The sequence below is a fragment of the Berghia stephanieae genome, chromosome 9 (assembly GCF_034508935.2).
Source record: "Berghia stephanieae isolate SIO BIC M18660-M18661 chromosome 9, UCSD_Bste_1.3, whole genome shotgun sequence".
NCBI lineage: Eukaryota > Metazoa > Mollusca > Gastropoda > Nudibranchia > Aeolidiidae > Berghia > Berghia stephanieae.
The window spans coordinates 37,125,375-37,149,294 of NC_088368.1; the positions used below are offsets into that span (position 1 = coordinate 37,125,375).

At 37.9% G+C, this 23,920-nt stretch overlaps 1 protein-coding gene across 1 annotated transcript in view; it reads right to left on the reverse strand.

The window, feature by feature from the left end:
• LOC144979373 (ultra-long-chain fatty acid omega-hydroxylase-like) overlaps positions 1-23,693 on the reverse strand; it is a 28,635-nt gene extending 4,942 nt beyond the window's left edge. The window contains exons 1-7 of the mRNA XM_078926022.1: positions 23,592-23,693; positions 22,327-22,552; positions 10,913-11,063; positions 8,265-8,449; positions 6,400-6,527; positions 5,135-5,194; positions 4,540-4,663 (exon numbers count right to left, since the gene is read on the reverse strand). Of these exons, the coding sequence (XP_078782148.1) occupies positions 4,540-4,663; positions 5,135-5,194; positions 6,400-6,527; positions 8,265-8,449; positions 10,913-11,063; positions 22,327-22,512 (834 nt within the window). The 5' untranslated portion in view covers positions 22,513-22,552; positions 23,592-23,693. The remainder of the gene's footprint in view (positions 1-4,539; positions 4,664-5,134; positions 5,195-6,399; positions 6,528-8,264; positions 8,450-10,912; positions 11,064-22,326; positions 22,553-23,591) is intronic.
• Between the last annotated feature and the right edge of the window lie 227 nt (positions 23,694-23,920).

Consider the following 23,920-nt stretch of genomic DNA (forward strand, 5'->3'; position numbering starts at 1 on the left):
CTTCCTTCTTGGGTATTCCATATCAGAGCCATTATTGTAATGTTGCAGGCAGGTTTTCTATGTATGTGGCATGTCCATCCCCACTACCTCTCGCTGATTTGTATATGGTATATTATGTTATTTGTAGGCAGCTTCCCAAAGATTTTCAGTTCTGACTTTATCCGTCCACCTGATGCACAAAATTGTCCTTAGACGTTTGTTTATAAAAGTCGGGAATTTATTGGTGATGCACTTTGGTTTTCCTCTATGTTTCCGATCCATACAGTTATCCAGACTTTATATTAGTATTAAAATTCTTAGTTTTGTCGAGACCCCATGTCTTTTGATTTCCAAATTTTCTTCAAAACTTGAAAGGCTGTACGGCTTTACCAATTCTTGATGCAACGTCCTTGTCCGTACCTCCATTTGTGTCTATTACTCTGTCCAGATAAGAGAAAGCTGTTACCTCCTCTAGAGTTTCATTTGAAATCTTTATTGGATTATTTTTTTTTTTGGTATCTCCTATTAGTAAAAACTTAGTTTTCGTTTTATTTAATGTGTTGATCAGCTCTTGACGAGATTACTGCTCGGTCTTATTTTGCATCTGTTGATGTATATGCTAATCAATGCAATGTCGTCTGCAAAATCAAGATCATCAAGTTGTTGCTATTGTGTCCATTGTATGCCGTAGGAGTTTTCCATTGTTGAGGTCCTCATTATCCTATTAATGTCGATGATAAAAAAGATGGAGAGAGAAACAACCCTGACGAAATCCAGTCTTAACTTGAAAACTTTCTGATTGCTGTCCATCGTGTAAGACTCTACATGCCCTTCCATCGTACGTGTTTGAATTAACGAAATAATCTTAGTAGGAATACCATAGTGTATTAGACGTTTCTATAGGACATCCTTGGACATTGATGGTAAAGATTTAAGAATATTACGGAATTTGTACTGGGAACAAGAAGCAGCAATGCGTGTTGACAACGAGCTAAGCAGTTTTACACCTATTAGAAGAGGAGTTAGGCAGGGGTGTGTTTTGTCTCCAGATTTATTCAACCTCTATAGTGAAATGATATTAAGAGATATCGAACATAAGAAGGGGGTGTGTATTGGAGGAAAGAATGTAACAAATCTGAGGTATGCAGATGATACGGTTCTACTGGCAGAATCTGAACATGAACTACAAGAATTACTGGATGTTGTAGTCAGGAGTAGTGAAAATATGGGACTGGAACTGAATATATCTAAAACAGAATGTATGACGGTATCTAAAAATAATAACCCACCAGCCTGTGTAATAACAAGCAGAGGACAAACAATACAACAAGTTGAATGTTTCAAATATTTAGGCTTCAATGTAACATCCAATGGAAAATCAGATTGTGAAATAAAGAAAAGAATAGGTATGGCGAAGAATGCATTCAACCAGCTGCATACAATTATGAAAAACAGGAATATTAGCATGAAAACAAAAATCAAAGTCCTGGATTGCTATGTACTGTCTGTGCTGCTATATGGTTGTGAGAGCTGGACCATAAACAAGACCATGGTTAAAAGACTGGAGGCATTGGAAATGTGGTTTTACAGAAGAATGATGAGGGTGTCATGGATGGAAAGGAAAAGAAATGAAGAAATTTTAGAAATGGCAAACAGAAAAAGATCACTGATAACAAAAATCATCAAACGCCAAATGGAATTTTTAGGACACATTATCCGCCCCCTGGTTTGGAAATACTCGCCTTGACTGGAAAGATGAATGGAAAAAGAATAAGAGGAAGACAAAGAATAACGTATTTGAAAGGGATAAGAACTTGGACAGATGAAGCTGAGAAAGGTGGCGCTGCTTTAATAGAATTGGCAAGAGATAGATCAGCTTGGCGGAAGATGACCTCCGACGTCTGCTTCAGATATGGAACTACATGAGATGAGATAGGACATTTCAGTCAAGGCTATCAAAGGCTTTCTCATAGTCAGTGAAGTTTATGTACAGTGATGTATTCCACTCCTGTGTTTGTTCTATAATGATGCATAAAATAGCACTAAGATCAATGCGCGATCTGTCTTTAATGAATCCTGCTTGGTGATCTCGAAGTTTGGCATCCACTGCTGATCTCGTTTTTTCAAGAAGAATCTTGTTTAGAACTTTTCCAAGGACAGCTAGCAACATTATTCCTCTATAGTTTTTGCAGTCTTGTAAATCACTTTCTTGTGCAGTTTTAAAATGAGACCCTCCTTTCAGTTTTTTGTACTTAGTCTTCTTTCTATATCTTGTCAGAGAACTGGTACAGGATTTCAGTTAAAGTATCAAGATCTGCTATTATTGCTTCAGTCGGTGTATTGTTTGGAACAGCTGCCTTTCCACTTTTCAGTTTCTTGGTGCCCTTTTTTTATCTCTGATTTGCTATGTTGCTAACAACTGATAGTGATAGGTAGAACTGAATCTATAGGTGGTATAATTGGAGAGATTTCTGTCATTTGTCGCTTTTAAAAGTTCTTTAGAATGTTCAGTCCATCGATTTAACTGTTCTTGTGGTCTAGATGGAGTTTTTCCTTCTTTTTCTTTAATTCGTTTATCAATTTGTTTGTATCTTCCCGACAGTGTCCTTGTGATTTAATAGATTGCTTTAAAATTCTAAACCACCAGCCTCTTCTGCCTCACATTTGTCAATGAAGGATCTCTTGTCTGTCCTAATACATATTTGTACGACTCTGTTGCCCTCGTTGCACTGATTTTGAGTCTCCGCTTTACTTGGCCTTGTTCGACGCGAGTTTACAACAGATTTCTTGTTTTTTCCTCTTTTCTAGAGGCTGTGGTGTCACCGAGGTTTCATTTTTCTTTATCCCCAGCTCCTCCTCACAAGTGCCTGCCCAATTCTGTTTGCCTTGCCCCCACATCTCTTCAAAGCTAACTTCATCGTTCAAGTGTTGAAATATCATTTGGTACATATCTGATATGTTTAGCTTGAATTTTTTTACGGTCTCTTTTTCTTTCAGAAAATTGGTGCTATATCGTGTCCTTTGGTTCTTTATGACTCGGGACTTCTATAGGCGGAGACGGAGTGGTGCCACAGCTAAATGGTGATCTAATGCCACGTTTGCTCCTCTTTTCACTCTTACATCTCGTGGTGATCTTCGAACTCTCTGGTTGATACATATTATAGATTGAATGAAGTTGACGTCAATAAGGTCTTTGTTATTGCTTTTTGCCATCCGTGCTTATGAGTAATTCTCTCTACATACTATAATCGTTTAAGGTTACACATTGTCTGTGTGTTGGTCCGTTATAATGTTGTGAGCTTCTTAGCCAAGTGCATACTCTCTATATGATCTTTCTGGTTCTGTCCTGTGGTCTGTAATGAGAATTTTTGCCAAGATGAGGCAGGGTCAATTCAATCAATCAATATTTGAAGGACGAGTTTTCTGGCCAAACTTTTAAATACGAGAGATTTTTTTTTTTGGAGGACGGCAATTAACTGGTTAATGTATAAAATTTGAGGTAAAATCCTGGAACTTTTCAATCAAAATTCACTTCAAGTGAAAACGGATAATCTAAACAAAGGGATAAATCATTTAAAACAATCCGAAATTGTGACGGATAGTCTTAAAACGGTATTATTATTGGTTACATACACACTTCCAATGATTTTGGAAGCGGAAGAGTATAAGCTATGACGCCACGACGGACATGTCTGACCTATTGTCATATCATTAGCACCATTAGATCATTTGCATTGCTTACATTGGCAAGTCGCCCAAAACAATCCGGGCTGTCAACCCTATACAGACCTGCCATATTTTGGAGAAGAAAAAAACACGTAAATTAAACATTTTGTCCAGAAAATCGCACTTCAAATCATATCGATTGATTAAAATAAGCTCGTCTTGCTAAAAATTATCAAACCTGGAAATTTGCCAACATTTTAAATACGTGTTTGTTATTTTCAAAGTATGGCAAAATAACGTCAGGAGCAAATCAAAACTTTAACAAACAACAATCCACAACAGTCAACACGCAGACAAAAGACTCGTTCAACACACTCATTGATTGTATATCATAATCAACAGCTCAAACATGGCTAAAGGTCAACGGAACTTTCTTTTTCCACAAGCCAGAAAAAATGGAACAAATATCCAGAAGAAATAGTGAATGAACAAATCTTGGCCGTTCAGATCGCATACAACATGGCACAGCACTTGTCGCCAGCATTGCGGCGTTTACTGCCCTAACCACGAAGAAGAAGAAGATTCTTATTCTTCAATATATTGGTAATCGCGTGTTTCCGAATGTGCCGAATACTTCGTGAATAATCGAATATTCCAGACAATGTAATCGAATATATTAATCCTATAATTACAAGGATAATACGTATGCAGCTGAATGTTTTCACAAGGTATGGATTGCAAAACGATAACATCATCATCATCATCATCATCATCAACATCATCATAATCATCATCATCATCATCATCATCATCATCATCATAATCATCATCATCATCATCATCATCATCATCATTATCATCATCAACATCATCGTCATCGCATCAGTAACATACAAGAGCTGTCTTCCTGGCGGCTATGACCTTCTCGGCAGTCTGGTGTACAATGGCACAGTTCTTGTAGAATTTTTTTCCCATGGCTGATCTACGGAATATCCAATCTGGGTATAGATAAGGTTTCCTGTAGAAAAACAAAACAAAACAACAAAATAAACAAACAATTTAATACAGGTGTGACCAATTGTCTCACTATGGTATGATCCGACGTGTACATATACGCAGGTCTGATTCGAACCCACTTTAAGGCCTAGTTTAGCATTGTTTTAATGGACAATATTTTGCGTCATTTTTTTTAGATTTCCAGTGCAACAATGAACCCATAATGAATTGGGTTATCAGAGGTGCAAATAAGTGCACGTCAGTATGATTAGAAGGTCCTAGGTCCGAGTCCCGCTCTGAGCGGCGCATAGTAGAGTCCTTGGAAAAAGGCTCTTTACACACATTCGCTCACCATACTGAGGTTTAAATCGAGTACCTGGCCGTTCCAAATAATTAGTTAGCTTCTGACTATTATTATGGAGACCCTCACAAAAACAACTCCCCCTCCCCCCCCCCTCCCCTTAAAATTATTACTGTATCTATATTGACTTACCAATTTCTCTCCACCCAAATGTCTGTCATTTCACCAGCGGCCTTTACATAGGGAAAAACCCTGTTGAAATAACGTGAAGAAATTATACAGATTGTGTCGAGGTAAACCAGATCCCCAAAATAGGGATTTTAAGTTTTATAAAAATGACTTTTTTTTATTTTTATCAGTTTAAAAAATTACACATGACTCTCCTAAAAAGATAGGGGTCCGATAGCTCAGTTGGTAGAGCACTCGCTTCACACGCAAAGGGACCAAGTTCTATCCCGGGTGTAGTCGAGATTTATTCTGACCCCCCCCCCTGTCTACACAGCAGTGAATGGGTAGCTGAGTCTGTTAGATTTGGTGGAAAGTACTTTGCGATAGACTAGCGTCCTATCTAAAGGATAGCAAGCACGCTATAGAACCGGGATAAACTCCATCACATAGGCCCAAGGCGTCTGGAGGACTAATCTTAATTCATTTTTCATCCTTAAAAGACACCGAACAAAGCTTTATATAAAAAGTGCAACGCAAAATCATTGTCAATTCAAATTCTTGATCTAAGGTGGTCATTTTTCGGATATATTTTAAACCTGAAATTCTTAACATTAAAACAACACCAAGTCTCATCCAAGATGTTTTGTGTTGCAGTTAGCGAGGGACCCCTTTGTAAAGTGCTTTGAGTATTCCTTTTAGAGCCATGAGGCCAATGGAGCTGGAGTCTATCCCAGTTTCTACAGCATGAAACGGACAAAAGCAAATGCTTGTTACCCTTTGGATAGGATGCTAGACTAGCCCAAGAACTTTCCAACAAATCTAACAGACCCAGGTACCCGGTCACTGTTGGGTGCTGGCTTCACCTGGAATCGATCTCGGTCCCTTTTCTTGTGAAGCGAGCGCTCTACCAACTGAGCCATTGGGACTCCATAACCCTTTGAGTTCATGTTTTGGTTTTTTTATTTTATTTACTGATAAATGACTGTTCCTATTGTCCAAATCAGGCCTAGGGGCGTGGTTATGTTCTCTCCCACTGCAAGATAATACCAGTTCGTGTAAATGGGTCAAAATTGATCCAGAAAATAAAACTCGAAAGTTGATTTGGTGGGTAATGACAGAAAATATATGAATAAACAAAATAAATTATCATCATCATCATCATCATCATCATCATCATCATCATCATCATCATCATCATCATCATCATCATCATCATCATCATCATCATCATTATTATCATTATTTCATAATCGTATAATCGTTATTATTTCATTATCTCCATGACGAACCCATCATAGCCCTGGATATCGGCGTAGTACCCCATGACACATCTCATGACCACTTCCAGGGAACACTTCGTAAGCAGGGGTTTCAAGTCCACGCTTTCGCCAGATTTTGCGTACCAATCGAGTACCTCCTGGATTAAAAGCAAAAACAACAAAAAAAAAAAAAACTCCAAAGAAAATTAGAAACAAACAAACAAATATAATCTATTACATTGTGATGGCTCCACCGTTACCCCCATGGCGACGTGTACATATAATACGCAGTTCTGGCATCCGAGCCCACTTATGAACCTAGTTTAACATTGTCGTAATGGACAATATTTTGCGTCATTTAAAAAAAATATTTCCATTACAACAATGAGCCCATAAGGAATTGGGTTATCAGACCTGCACGTCGCTGAATTGTAATTAACTGGTCTACTCTTGAATTTAAAAAATGTAGATATATTTAAAAATTTAGCAAGAAAACTCGTCCTTCAAATATCGATCGATTTAATGACCCTCATCTTGGCAAAAACTCTCACTACCAATCGATATTTGAAGGGCGAGTTTTCTGGGCAAATTTTTAAATAACAATAAAGGAAAAAATAATTAAGCTTTTATATAGTGCAATATCCACTAAACGTATTCAACGCGCTTTACAAGGGATCTCTGTCCAACATCAACATTTAACATTTAGGACAAGGCATGACGCCTGCAAGGCGATTTTATTATAATTTTTTTTCGGACGGAGACAACCCTGTTAACGGCCAGGTACTCATTTTACACCCGAGTACGGTGAGAATGTGAGTAAAGAGCATTTTCCAAGGAATCCATTATGCGCCGAGTGAGGCTCGAACCCAGGACCTTCCTATCCGAAAGCGAGTGTCATACCGTATACCACAAGACCATACAGTCGCACAAATAGGTGTCTCTCTAGAGTACAGCAATTAACTGGTTATAGTCCGTTTCAAAATTCATATCACACCAAAAGCCCCAGTATAGCCCCATCCACTTACAATACTCATTGAGTGGCGCTTTACAGAAAAACAACAAAACGTGAGCTTTTATATAGAGCAATATCTACTAAACGTGCTCAAAGCGCTATATATATAGGGTCCCTGACCAACAGCAAAACGTTTTGTCCTCGCCCAGATTGAGGGAGTGAATTCGTCCAAACCGAAATCCATCTTGTATGCACAGCCCTGTCCGAAGTCAGGAAATCTAATTAATTATTAAGCCAGCCATGTCTCCCGCAGGGCATCGGGGGGGGGGGGGTGTTATTGCTGCCATTATCGGGCTCCATTCTCTAGGCGTTGTTGCCACTGATCTCGACACTATGTGAATGAACGTGCAAAGTTTTACATCGACCTTCTCAACATTCTTGATTCTACTCCAAACTGGAGTGCAATACTCCGTGGTGGTTTAGCATAGTGGACCAGACAGGTAAGGCTGCAGTCCAGCTTAACCTCTGCATAGATGGAATGCTGTGGCCACGGTTTTTGAAGTGTTCATCTTCAGGTACCATTTGTCAAAGAAGGATTTAAGTCTGATAATATCCTCACTGTGAGTAAAGAGATTCTGGCCTAAAAAAACAACATATTTTAAAATTTGGCCAGAATATTCGTCCTTCAAATATCGATCGTTTTAAATTACCCTCATCTTGGCAAAAAAAAAAAACAACTAAAAAACAATCAAACAAACGCTCAAACCTGGGACTTCGATATTTGAAGAACGAGTTTTCTGGCCAAACTTTAAAACATGTTGTTTTTTTCCAGCGTACGACAGAGTATTGGGATACGAGCCTTGTTATGAGTTCTTGTAATTATTCCTCAAGTCATTGATTAAAGGATTTAATCATACACGGAACGCATAGCATTATTACTCACCAGTAGCCTGTCAGCACATTGATTAAACACTGGCATATAATTTTTGAGAAGGTCCAAGTGAAAGGCAGGTTGTAACAGATTTCGCGCCCTTGCCCATTGTTCCCCGTTGGCCGTGACCAGTCCCTCCCCGACCCACGGAACGCCATTCTCGTACGCCTTGCCAAAACCTCTGGATTTCCATGCAGCTGAAAATGAAAAACAAAATATAAAATTCTTGAACTCCTGAGTCGGGAAAAGGGAACACAGGCACAATGCCAAAATACTGGATCAAATCCCAATGGAAGTGTCAAACCACTATTCCGAAGGACTTGATATATACCTTGTGTAATTGATCTTCTGGTTTCAGAAGTAATATACTGATCGTCAGTAAAGATCATCCATCCTCCCTCTTTTACGCCTGATAATCCTAAGAATCTGCCTATACATCCTGCTACTAAAATAGTTGTACCACATCATGATTCAATATGCAACCTATTCATTATTAGTCTCCCGAGGGACTGGTTACATAATCAATTTCAAGAATTTTGGAACCGGAAAAGTAGAGGGTGTGACGTCACGAGTTTTCTTCCCTATTGTAGCCTTCGTCAACTTATAGATATAACCTGACACTAGGACTTATATTTTGACGCAATTTTTGGGTCAGTGTTGGGCTATAAGTTTATCTGTCAATAAATGTGAGACTGTGGCTATCTAGTCTAGTGGTAGGCTGTAGGACACTCGCCTTTGGATCGTAAGTTCCTGAGTTCAAGTCTCGCTCTAGGCGGCGCAAAGTTGAGTCCTTGGGAAATGCTGCTCTTTACTCACATTCTCTCAACAGGTGTAAAAGGAATACCTGGCCGTTAAGAGGGGTGGGTTCACGAAGGCTACGAAGAATAAAATCAAAAGACACCACAAAGATGGTTAGTTGTAAAATTTAATTTGAAAAGAAATGATATCGCATGAACACTAATATCTGAACTAGTGTGTATGTCTGAAAGGTGCCAGACAAAGCAGAAAGAAAAATACAAGAAAAAATAACATCCAAAAAAAGCAATCTATCTCGAGGTAGAATTAATTAATTAATTAATGTATTAATTTATTCATTTATTTATTCTTGAAACGATATTTTATTTCTTGAATTTTTCTTTCTTGCTTTGTCTGGCACTTTTCATACACACTTGTTCAGATCTTTATCTTACACCGGTGCCTTGCTCCTGAGTTTCTTAATTCGGGTATGTGGTCTCGTGGTATGACACTCGCTTTCGGATCGGTAGTTCCTGAGTTCGTTCCTCTCTCGGCGCATAGTTGATTCTTTGGAAAAGGCTCTTTATTCACATTCTCTCACCGTACTCAGGTGTAAAATTAGTACCTGGCCGTTAACAGCGTTGTCTTTGTCGAAAAAGATGTATTCTCGCCTAACAGGGGTCTCGTTCTACATGTTACATGTTGCTGTTGGTCAGGAACCACTTGTTAAGCGCTTTGAGTATATTAAGTGGATATTGCGCTATATAAAAGCTCAAGTTTGTTTGTTTGAATACATACTAAATATAAACATTTTAACAGAGAATGTTTCACAGATTAACCAAACGAAATGCTCTTAACAATACGATTCAATAGTCTGATGTCACGCCGCCCGTCAACGGCGGCTATCTTGGTTCTAAACAAAGAAAATCATTACTTTTTATGTTTCATGCTGGCTAGAAATTTTCATATGCCTTGTGATCAGAATGTGTAAAAGTCAAAACATGATCAAATGTATGTGTTTTTTTTCCTCTGGATACCATTTATGCTGGCCTGAGAACTATTTCATACGGGCGTCCGCCATTGTTTCGATAGTTTAGAGCCAGTGTTACTAAGTTACCATGCGTCATTAGGAAGGAAGTGACGTTACGACTGTTGAAGAGTATTCTTGATTTGTTATCCTCCACAGGCCCTATTGAACCAAATACGCTTCAGCAGTCGTAATGTCACTTCCCTCGTAATGACCCATGGTAACTTAGTAACGGGCTCTAAACTATCGGAACAATGGCGGACGCCCCTATAAAATACTTCTCCGACGAGCATAAAAGTGTATCAAGAGGAGAAAAACATTATAAATCTGATCATGTTTTGAATTGTATACATTCTGATCACATGACATGTGAAAAAGTTCTAGCCAGCATGAAGAATAAAAAGTACCTATTTTCTTTGTTTAGAACCAAGCTGCTCATTTCTAGGCGACGTGACATCAGACTATTGAATCCTATTACCAGCGCCTGATATTTTGAAAACTACCTTTGACCTCCGGATAATGGGCAGATTTTTTTATGTCGTATTAAACTGGCAGGTTTAGCCAAGATCGTCCTCACTGTGACTTTACAACGGGTCCCTAGCCAACTGCAGTACTTAATATGTAGACGAGACATGGCGCCTGTTAGGCGATATTACATTTTTTTTTGGACAGAGACAACGTTGTTAACGGTCAAGTTCTCATTTTACACCTGAGTATGGTGAGAGAATGTGAGTAAAGAGCCTTTCTGAAAGAATTCATCTATGCGCCGCTCAGAGCGGGACTTGAACCCAAGAACTTACGATCCAAAGCCGAGTGTCATACCACTAGACCACATAGCCACACTCTTTAAATTTATCGACATATATTTTAGGTGTGGGGTGATTAGGGGGAGGCTTACCAGAATTCATGAGAACAGTCTTGATAGTTTTGGGATGGTACAGAACCAGTTCTCCCTTGAAAGGCCCCAACCAGATACAACACATTTTAGGATGGACGTCTTTGGCAAACTTGTTGAGCAGCATCTCAAAATATAGTTTTTCGTTGAACATCTGAAGGAAACAGATCGTTATCATTATTAGTACCAATATGAGCTAGACTATTATTGTCTTCATCATAGTCGTCGTCGTCATCATCATCATCATCATCATCATCATCATCATCATCATCATCATCATCATCATCATCATCATCATCATCATCATCATTATATTCATCATCATATTCATCATCCTATTCATTATCATCATTGTCGGCAAAAGCAGCAACAGCAGCAACATCATGATTATCATTACCATCATCATTCTTACCACTATTCTTAGAACTAGTATCTACCACTACTACCCCCCACCCTACCCCACTTCTCCCTCCCTCTACTACCCCCCCTCCCTTTTTTTTTCCATGCAACTACATTCCACAACACATATTATAATGTGTAGTGCGCCTTGCAGGCAGCTGTGTTTCTGTGCTCTTCAGTTTTTCAATATTTTTACCTGATTCCAGGAAATTTCTTATTTGGATTTTTACATCATTGTGACTGTGATCATGTCTGCATATTTTAAAATTAATTTTAGACAGTTTTAACAGAGAATTTTAAAGCAATCTACAAATATTTTCATCATGTATAGTCTTCATCATGTATAGTCAACCACCAGTTTTTGATGTGTTTTATCTTATCGCCATAATTGTAGTCACTGTGCTTTCCCTACCTCACCACCATTATTCTAACAACAACAATAAAAACAAAAAGCGAGGCAGTGGAGGAGGACAAAGAAAACAAAAGAAAATTAAAGTTCAAATTGGCCATCGACCACCCCGTCAACACTGTTCACGCCCCAGCCAAACCCTAATCAAAATTCAATTAGCCCGCCCCCCTCAAACACTGACCAACGCCCCCATTTCGAAACAATCTAACAATACTGAGCACTTTTTTATCCCATCCCCATTTTAAGCCCCGTCCACCACCAGCGCCGACAGCTGCTGAGGTGAACGCTATTTTAAACACAATGACCAATAAAAACAAATCATCTGTTGACCCCCCCACAAATTTCAATCACCGAAACTAATAATCGGAAACCCGGAAATAATAAATTAAACACCAACCCTAACAACAAATATATGAAAGTCATGCTACTGAACGCACAGTCAGTTCGAAACAAGACAACAATATTGAACGGCATGGTGATGAAGACTGATATAGCGTTTTTTATGGAGTCATGGCTGCGCGAGATTGGAGATGAGGTCATAATCTCAAATTTAACTCCTCCGGGATATAAGCATTTTTCTGCTTGCCGTAGGAGTGGAAGGAGCGGGGGAATTTTTATCCTCCACAAAGAAGACTTGAAGGTGGAGATGAAAGTCCAATACAATTACAAAACTTTTGAATGCTGTGAAGTTAACATCAAGACTAAACAGCAAAACTGCAATTTCATCTGCATATACCGTCCACCGCTTGATAAGAAAAATAAAACAACAACAAATGAATTCATAACAGAAATGAACAACTTGTTAGATGTACAAATAAGGAACCACACAGTACCAATAATATTAGGGGATTTCAACATGCACTACGACAATCAATCAAGTCCCGAAGTGAAAACAATTACATCATTATTGGCTTCACACTGCCTTCACCAACTGATTGACAAACCAACGCATCGTCTAAACCACATTCGTGACTGGCTTGTCACAAATGGCAAATCAAAAATATCTAGTATCCACGTGACTGATCAATGCCTGTCAGATCATTACGTCATCGCTTTCGTTGTCAATCTGAAACGTCCACTCTCTGTAAGACGAAAGATTACATCTAGAAATTTTATAAACATTGACAAGGACAGTCTGGAGAAGGAAATATCAAGAGTGTTTTACAGATACCAAAAACCAGACTGCAATCCAATACGGTGAGAATCTCTCTGAGCTCTTAGAGCGCCATACTCAAACAACAACAAGGACAGTCACGAATCGACCATCGGCCCCGTGGATGAACATTGCCATAAAAGAGGCCAATTCCGAGAAAAGACGTGCAGAACGACGATGGAGATCAACCGGTCTTTCCATACATAAATATTTATACAGGGAATCAAGTCAAAAAATACGCACGCTGATTACCAATGCAAAGCATGCTGATTTGAATGATAAAATCTCCAATTGTCCAACAACAAAGATATTATACTATATAGCAAAATCAATGACCGGAAAAAATATTGATTGCGTTTTCCCTAATACTATCCCAGAAAAAGATCTTCCAAAAGGTGCAATTCCCCACCCATCCCTAATACTTGGAGACTTTAACAGTCATCACTCAGATTGGGGATACAATAAAAATGACCATCCAGGAATTGAAACCTCGCAATGGGCCAGCCACAATGATCTAACTCATCTACAACCCCAAAGATAAAGGTACCCTCAGATCAGCCCGCTGGAACAAAGACTACACCCCAGATCTTGTGTTTGTTACAAAAAATGTGAATGGTAATCCACTCCCAACAACAAGAGAAATCCTGGGAGACTTCCCTCACACCCAACACCGCCCAGTCCTCATAAGAACTGGAATTCAGATTCCAATGATGAACAACCAAGATGGAATTTCAGAAAAGCAGACTGGAAAGCTTTTGGCCAAACAATTGACAAAACCTGCTTAAGGATTGAAGCTAAGGCCGAAAACATTGGCAGATTTAACAAACTTGTTCTCTCCGCCGCAAAGAAAACCATCCCAAGAGGCTTCCGTAAGCAGTACATTCCATGTTGGAATGAACAGAGCAAACAACTACTGAAAGAATATGAAGAAACAAATGACCAACAGATAGCAGATGAACTTCTAAATTCACTGAATGAAAACCGAATAGAAAGATGGATCGAAGTAGTGGAAAAGCTTGACCTCAGTCGATCCAGTCGTCATGCATGGCAAACCATCAAAAAGCTAAATCCTGAATCTCACCATACAAAAACAGCATCACAAATTACTGCTGATGAAATCGCAAAAGAAATCGAGCAAAGAGGATATCATACACCAAATCAGCAATTTGAAAAAGGAATAAGAAAAGAATATCAGAGCACACTTAAAACTTTACCTGAACAAGGCATGTTTCTCACTGCCCCAATAACATCAGAAGAAATGATTGAATCAATAAAGAAAATAAAAAATGGTAAGGCTGCAGGAATAGATGGAATCTACCCCGATATGATCACCCACTTTGGACCAAAGGCAATTAACTGGCTGGCAAATGCCACGACAGACATCTTGGAAAAGGGAACATGCCCACAAACATGGAAGCATGCAAAAGTAATTGCTATTCTAAAACCAGGCAAACCACCCACTGAACCATCCAGTTACAGACCAATATCCCTCCTATGTTGCTTATACAAACTCTTAGAAAGAATCATACTGGAACGAATCACCCCATACATTAACCCACATATACCGCCCCAACAGGCAGGCTTCCGACCACAAAGAGGAACGACAGAGCAGGTCCTCGCCTTGACCTCCCACATTGAGTCAGGCTTTGAACAAAAAAAGAAGACAGGTGCAGTCCTGATTGACCTATCAGCTGCTTATGACACCGTTTGGACCTGTGGATTAATGTTAAAGCTGGCAAAAATGATTCCTTGCAGAAAGACTCTGAAGCTGCTATCAACCATGATTGGCACAAGACCATACCATGTTATGCTGGGGGGAGACAAAAACAAAACAAAAAAGATAAAAAATGGAGTCCCACAAGGCTCAGTATTAGCATCAACACTTTTCAACGTATATATCAGCGACATGCCAAGCAGCCAATCACTAAAACGTGGCTATGAGGATGACTGGGCGCTGGCCTACCAATCAAACAACTGGAAAGAAATTGAAAAAGCTCCCAGTGAAGACACGACACAACTAAAAATCTTTTTTGACAAATGGTATCTCAGAATGAATACCTCCAAATCAGTATCTACCACATTTCATCTCAACAACAAAGAGGCCAAAAAAGAAATCAACATCATAGCTGGAAGTGCCAGACTGCCCTCAGACCACAACCCAAAATACCTAGGTGTCACGTTGGACAGACAATTAAACTACTGCAAACATCTTGAAGGAAACGCAAACAAGATGTCAAAAAGAAACTGTATCCCGAGGAAACTGGCAAGTACTAATTGGGGAGCCTCACAACAAGCACTTAGAACATCTGCTTTGGCACTTTGTTATAGCGTGGGAGAATACTGCCCTCCAGTCTGGATGAGGAGCCCACATGCCAAACTGATTGATGTCAAGCTAAGAGAATCAATGAGGATCATAACAGGATGCCTCAAGTCAACCCCAACCCAATGGCTCTCTACACTAAGTGGCATAGCACCGCCTGATATCAGAAGACAAGAATTAAACCAAAGAATGCATGCCAAAATTGAGGAGGTCACTGACAGGGTCCCATTGAAGGAGGTCCTAGAAGAAGCCCCAACAACGTCAAGACTGAAATCAAGGAAACCTTTTAAAACTTCAAGACAACATTTCAACGTGAAAGAGGAATGGATGTCGATGTGGAACCAAGACAGCCCCAGGGGAGGCGACATCATACCCGACCCAACAGAAAGAACACCTGGCTTTCTCTGCAATAGCCGAAAATTCTGGGCCACCTCCAACCGCATTTTGACAGGACATGGCAGAACCGCAGCTAACATGCATAGATGGAATCTGAGAGAATCAGATGCATGCCGTCATTGCCAAGGAGGCCCTGAGATAATGGACCACATCGTCATCCACTGCCCAGTGACAAGCCTATCAGGAGGCTACGAGACAGTCTATAAGGCAGCAAAAGAATTTGAAGAATGGATTAAAAGATTCAAAATAGAGGTGTAGCCATTCCATACTACTACTCCTCTTCTGAGAAAGGCGAATCTGTCACCAGGGAATCTTAAAAACATCAGACCTGTTTCCAATTTACCGTTTATTTCGAAAATATTGGAAAAGGCTGTCGCAGCCCAACTGAACGATCGACCATTCGATTCTAGTCAAGCGTCTCTCCAAAACGTTTGGATTGTCTGGAACAATAGTAAAGTGGTTCGAGTCCTACCTTATCGGCCGCACACAAACAATTCAAGTAAAAGGAATAAAATCGGATATTTTTAAGGTTGACTTTGGTGTGCCCCAAGGATCTGTTCTGGGTCCCATTCTCTACACTTTATACTCACAACCATTGGGAGGTGTTATAAGTCATCACGGTGTCACGTACCATATGTAAGCTGATGACACACAGCTCGACCAATCCGCAAAACCAAAACGAAATTAAAGGGTTACTGAAATCGATGGAGAACTATGTTATTGTAACACGCCTTGCAGGCTGACACGTTTCAATTTGCTCTGTGTTTTCTATTTATTTGAGCGTTTATTCACATTTTCAATTCTGGATTTTTATACCAATCGAATTGTGACGTTTTAGTCTTCTGAGTGATATAATTATTTCTTATTTTTATCAAAGGACTTGTGTATCATTCGTGAATTTTTATGCTAAGTTTTAATAATTTCAAGTGTTTTATTTTATGAACAAAGTTGTTTATTTATTTTACTACAAGTGTTCACTGTGCTCTAACATCGATGCCCAGTATTATGAATGTAGAAAATGAAACACACGTCACCATATAGTCAACCGCGATGACAAGTCTTACGAAAACCAACGATTGTCTTGAATACATTTTACACCATCAAAGTGATAATTATTGTTATGATTATGAAAGCGAATACAAACACCGTGTTGAAACAAGTGAACCGAAACATCGATTGAGTCGAGGAGGGATACGAAAACAAAGGGCCATCCCAACACAGTGTGGCCATCGGCCCACCCCTAAAAGTAAAACACCACGGCCACCTACCACACAGACAATTATACCACTTATGAGTGAAAAGAAATCACTTCCAATTTTAATAGTGGCGACAATAAACGCCCAGTCTTGCCGCAATAAAACATTAGACATTAAACATATGATTGAGGAGAGATCTATTGACATTCTAATAATAATTGAAACATGGTTAAAGGAGAATGGGGATGAAGCAATTGTGTCGGATTTAACACCACTCACACATACAACTCAGTCATATCCGAGAAAAGGAAGGAGAGGGGGAGGAATTGCAGTGGTCTATAGGTCAAATTTGACCATTAGATTTAATCATGATGTCAACAATTTTTCGGCATTCGAATCGGTAGGAATGGTCATTGATTTTAAACATGACTCAGTCAAGCTTCATTCAATATATAGGCCACCACCCAGTGCAAAAAATAGATTAAAAACATCACTATTTATTGATGAATTCGAGGACTTCCTTCTTCGCCATGACATGAAGTCAAAGAAAAATATTATTGTTGGAGATTTCAACTTACACTTTGATCGAGACACACCGGATATAAGAAATATAAATAAACTACTTTCGTCACATCACATGACACAGCATGTCAATGAAAAGACACATCGGTGTGGACACATTATTGACTGGGTATTGACCAGCGTTGACATGCAACTAGCGACACCTATCAATGTAGATGATCTTTGCATTTCAGACCATCATTTAATATCTTTTGGCATCAGAGGGGGGACAGTACACGACACAAAAACAAAAAAATAGTTGTTTCGAGAGATTTGAAGAACATTGACATAGAACTATTTAAAGCGGACCTCTCTCACTCTCTAACTACACATTGTGAGAAAGAAGTGACTGGTGACAATTTTGATAAAGCAGTTTTTGTGTTATGGATAAGCACGCACCTCTCACGACAAGATCTGTGAACATCAGAAAAGAATCACCATGGTACAATTTGGAGGTAAAACGTATAAAGAAAGAGAAAAGAAAAGCGAAGAAGAAATGGAAAAAATCTGGCCTGACAATTGATAAGGAAACTTACATATCATTCAAACATAGACTCAAAGAGGTGACAATTAAGGCAAAGCGTATCTACTATCTTGATAAAGTTGATAACATAAAAAGTTCGAAGGAGTTTTATAAAATCTCAAATAAGCTTCTAGGCAAAGAGATCAAAACAAGCCTGCCACACCACACTGACGACAAGCAACTCGCGGACTGCTTTGTAGAGTATTTCATGAATAAAATAACAACGATACGGAGTGAACTTGACACGGACGAAACAGAAGCAGAATATACCTCTTTTATGGTGAACCCTTAACATCTTTCAAAGAAATTTCAATAAATGACACAAAGAAAACGATTCTCTCTAGTCCTAGCAAATCATGTAGGCTCGACCCTTTACCAACATCCCTTTTGAAGGAGTGTATTGATGAACTTGCAACTTACATCACTGAATTGATTAATCAATCATTAAGGGAGGGAGTTGTTCCAGAAAGCTTCAAGAAAGCATTAGTGAAGCCATTGTTGAAGAAAGCGGGACTTGACAGTGATAATTTTAAAAACTTTAGGCCTATTTCAAATCTACCATTCATTTCCAAAATTCTAGACAAGATTGTACTAAAACAACTTTCTTGTCACGTGAAACATAATAACCTCGATGAGTGCTTTCAATCGGCCTATCGGCAAAATCATAGCACAGAAACAGCATTGATGAGAATCACAAATGACTTGCAGCAAATTATTGATCAAGGAAAAACCACCATCCTTAGTCTTCTCGATCTTTCGGCGGCCTTTGACACCATCGACCATGCCATACTACTTCGAAGGCTACAAGTTATTTTCGGCATATCGGGCACTGCTCTAAACTGGTTTGCATCATATCTTACTCAAAGAACTCAATCAGTTTTAATTGGGGAAGTAACTTTGTCAGAGCGTGACCTTCATTTTGGTGTACCTCAAGGATCCGTTTTAGGTCCAGTCCTTTTTGTACTTTACACTTCCCCTGTTGTGAGAATCTTAGAGCAACATTCTCTCGCTTACCATATGTACGCCGACGATACCCAGATATATAGCATGTGTTTGCAATCCGATATAGTTTCAAAGATAACCGTTTACGAACAATGCATCAACCATGTGATGAGATGGATGTCTGCAAATAGATTAAAATTAAATGGCGACAAGACTGAAGCCTTATTCATTGCTAGTTCAAATAATAAGACAGATCCATTTACACTGGCACTGACAATCAACGATAATGACAAAATACAACTCACAACATCAGCAAAAAATCTCGGCATCACCTTAGAGAGTGATCTGTCTGTGAACAAACATATTAACAATGTGAGAACAAGTGCTATCTGCATTCTAAGAACAATCAGACCATCTATTAATATGGAAACTTGCAACAAATTGGTAACATCTTTGATATTCCCGAAAATGGACTACTGCAATGCACTGTTTGTTGGTCTCACAAAGGACAAAATAAACAAACTCCAGAAAATACAGAACATGGCAGCCCGCGTTGTACTACAGAAAGACAGAAAAACTGCAGCTCACGAATTACTACAGCAGCTGCATTGGCTGCCAGTGGACCAGCGGATTAAATATAAATCTTCAACTATCGTTTTCAAATGCCTGGAGGGCTCGTCACCAGCATATCTCTCAAACCTCGTTGAACGGTATAACCCACAGCGATCGCTTCGATCAACGAACGACCTCAAATTGAAAACACCCCGCTGTCGAGTGAAGGCTGATGAACGCGCCTTTCAGCATTCTGGTCCAAGGTTGTGGAATTTACTACCACTAGAAATACGTCCAGAGCCCTCCTGATGAAGGGATGTTTGGCGCACTATAAATCTATACCATTATTATAACTGCATTGAAGATGTGAAGAACTGGATGGTAGCTAATAAACTGAAAATAAACGATGAGAAAACAGAACTCCTATTATGTAATCCTAAAAATAACATTTGTGAACAAGGCATTTCGATTTGTATTGATGATGTGAAAATAACGTTTTCTGTAAACGACAGAAACCTGGGAATTTATATCAGCAGTGACCTGTCCATGTGACAAAACTTTGCAAAACAATATATTGTAAAATTCGCCGTATTGGCCCACTTTCGGCATTTTAAAATCAAAATTCCTTAAAGACTCTAGTGTCTGCTTTTGTTTTTACCCGTTTAGACTATTGTAATTCACTCCTGTCTAATTCACCAGGTACTTGATAAACTGTAGCGGTATCAAAATCAAGCTGCTAGAATAGTTTTAAGAAGAAATAAGAGAGAACACACGACTCCAATGCTTTTGAATTTACACTGGCTTCCTATTAGGGCTAAGGTGCTCTTTAAGGTTGGAGTCATGTGATTTAAATGTTTTCACGTAAGCGCCCCTGCTTATCTCGATGATCTTGTCGAACCATACGGTCAGGATCATCGTCTGCTTAAAGTGCCAAAAAAGAGTAAAAAACTCTCTGACAGATCCTTTAGTCACTTTGCACTGACTGTCTGGAACAATCTCCCCTTATCTCTTCATGACGTCCCTACTGAACTCGCTTTCAGGAAACACTTAAAAACTTATTTATTTCGAGAATTCTTAATTTATTAGTCATTTTATTTGAGCAGACGATGATCACAGGATATATATAAATATAAATATATATATATATATATATATATATATATATATATATATATATATATATTACTTTATTTTTTAAATATGTTAAATAGTTCGATGGTGGAAGGTATGTGTGTGTGTGTGTGTGTGTGCGTGCGTGTGTGTGTTTATGAGTAAGAGAGAGATATATAGCGAGAGAGAGAGAGAGACGGAGAGACTGTGTGTGTGTGTGTGGGGGGGGGGGGGGGGGGTGAGGGAGAGAGATAGAGAGAGAGTTAGAGAGCGAGAGAGGCTGAGAGTTAGATATATAGATAGAGTTAGTGAGAGAGAGAGAGAGAGAGAGAGAGAGAGAGAGAGAGAGAGAGAGAGAGAGAGAGAGAGAGAGAGAGAGAAATTTTAATGGATTGAAGTTATTGTTATGCGCCTACAGCTTTATTGTATAGAGGATTGGGCGCAATATAAATAATTTTCATTATTATTACTATTATTATTATTATTATTATTATTATTATTATTATTATTATTATTATTATTATTATTATTATTATCACACACACATGTATACACCACACACTCACATACACACAATGAGAACACACTACAACATGTCACTACATATAACAAAACTAATCACCGTCCGATCAATGACACACTTAGTGGAAGTAAGGACGTAAACAAATAAACAACTTTGAACTCTCGAAAGAAAAAGCATACTACGGATAAATGTCGACTGACGAAATGGAGGACATAGAAACAATTGTATCGATAAAAAAAATACGTGAGTGACCTTATTTATTTTTATATGCTCTCACCAACATTATCGAGCACTATCGTACAAGTACCCACCAACGCTCATATTATATATACATATATACATATATAGAAATATATATAAATATATACATATTTATCCCAATATTAATCATCCTTACACCAGTGAGCGAAAACCGACATCAATACTGTGGCAGAGTATCAATACACTTGATTTTTTAAAAATATCATTTGGTTACAAAATATCTAATAATCTTACTTGGAAGGGTGGAATAAATGTATTCTTTCATTTCTTTGTATTTATTAAACTCAATATATTTTTATCGTGCAATAACACATACTCATCGAAAGCTCGTTGTGTTATTGGGCGCGATAAAAATAACTCGTTTAATAAATACAAAGAGATGAAAGAATCTTATATTTATTGTTGGTTTCACGATTTTCTGAGTATATATTTACTATTTCATTTTATTAAATATCTAACACACCATTATAAGTGTCGTAGTCAAAATTCATAGTATAATTTTACCTATCTACATTCATTTGACGAGTCCATACATTCGAAAGTTCCAATTAATTTGCAAACAAAATAAATGCTAATAATATCCAATATGACCGTAGATTATTCATAGACATAAAATAGTATTGATATTGCTATTGATGCTGTGCGTTTAGGTAAAACGCTCAAAACATCCGCTAGCCGGATATAACGTACTTACATATAAATCTATATGTAAAACCTAAAACGTTTATAGTCTGATTTATACAATTAGAACTAGTCATAATAAAGACTTGCTAAATACAATAACAAAATTTTGAGTGACGCCATTATCGTTCCTTCTATAGATAGTATGTGCTTGCCGAAATAGCTCAAAACATTGTCATTCGGAAGTTAACGGACCAACACACAAAACTGTGTAACCATGAACTTTTATAGTCTGGATAACACAATTAAGTGAGAATTACTCATAAACGTGGATAGCAAAAGACAATAATAAAAACCCGAGTGACGTCAACTTCATTCTATCTATAATAAAATCGGGTTTCCCAAAAACAAGAGTGGTTTAATGATAACAACTAGTTGACCGATGACTGACCAGGTCTAAAGTTCCGTATATCCTGGAATAGCTAGGGGTTGGAAGACTTCTGAGAAATTTGAAGTTTTGGATCCATCTGGTGATTCTGGTCAGTGCGAGACCAGCTATACAACAACACAGAATGGTCGTGATGTAGCCGGAGAATGACCAATGAGTGAACGCTGGGCTGATCTTTTCTCGAGACATTATGATAGTTGTTTTGGATTCGAGATAGAGCAAGCTTACTCTGAAATAGAATGACGAATTGATGGTGATGCTGATATCGATGTTGATATTAATGATGATGATGATGATGGTGATGATGATGATGATGATGATGATGATGATGATGATGATGATGATGATGATGATGATGATGACGGTGTTGATGATAATAATTGGAATAGTTGTGCTTATGATCATGATGATGATGATGATGATGATGATGATGATGATGACGATGATGATGATGATGATGGTAATGGTGATGATGATGATGATGATGATGATGATGATGATGAGGAGGAGGAGGAGGAGGAGGAGGATGAGATTGATGATGATGATTATAATGATAAGGATGACGACGACGGTGATGTTGATGATGACGCTAATAATAATATAATAATAATGATAATAATAATAATAATAATAATAATAATAATAATAATAATAATAATAATAATAATAATAACAATAATAATAATAATAATAATAATAATAATAGTAATAATAATAATAATCATAGTAATAATAATAATGAAGAGGTGATAGAGGGGTTTATGTACTTGGGGCGCTGTTTATTGTGAGTTTGTGAGGGGTAATCCGCATTCCCTTCGATTTCATTTAGCCATTTCCCGGTAAAATGTATCCCAACGAACATCGGAATAAGAGCATTACTGTTTTTAATAAATAAATAAATAAATAAATAAATAAATAAATAAATAAATAAATAAATAAATGAAAAAAAAATCTTAAGCAAAAATTGATTTTCAAAATATGAATAAACGAACAAATAAATTTATAAATAAAATAGAAAAGTAAATTAAATGATGAATGAAAAGATAATAAACAAATAAACAGATGAATAGATAAATAAATAAATAAATGTTATCTTAAAAATAAACCCCCAAAAATGAGTAGAGAAACGATTAACAGATAAAATGAATTAATATTCATATTCATATAAACAAATAAAGAAAATAATGAATGAATGAATGAATTAATGAATGAATTAATTAATAAAACATATTTCTTCACGTTATCTATTTATGGAACTGAAGACTCACCCATAATTTCTCAAACTCCAGCAGATGCAAAATCACGTTCGCCCACTGACTAAAACTTATTACACTTGTATTTATATTTATATCAGCAGGTACACGATTATACCTACCGCTATCTTTCTCATTATAATAATCTTTGTATTAAATCCACTATAGCGGACCACAGAGAGAGATACAGTATGGGACCGCTTTAATGTTAGCTGTTTGCTCTTGTGTGTGGAAATCAAAATAACAGAATAGCGATGGCAACGAATGCATTGGCAAGATTGGACAAGAAATGGAAAAGCAACAACATGACACCCTGTTCCAAACATTAATTAAAGGTATAAAGG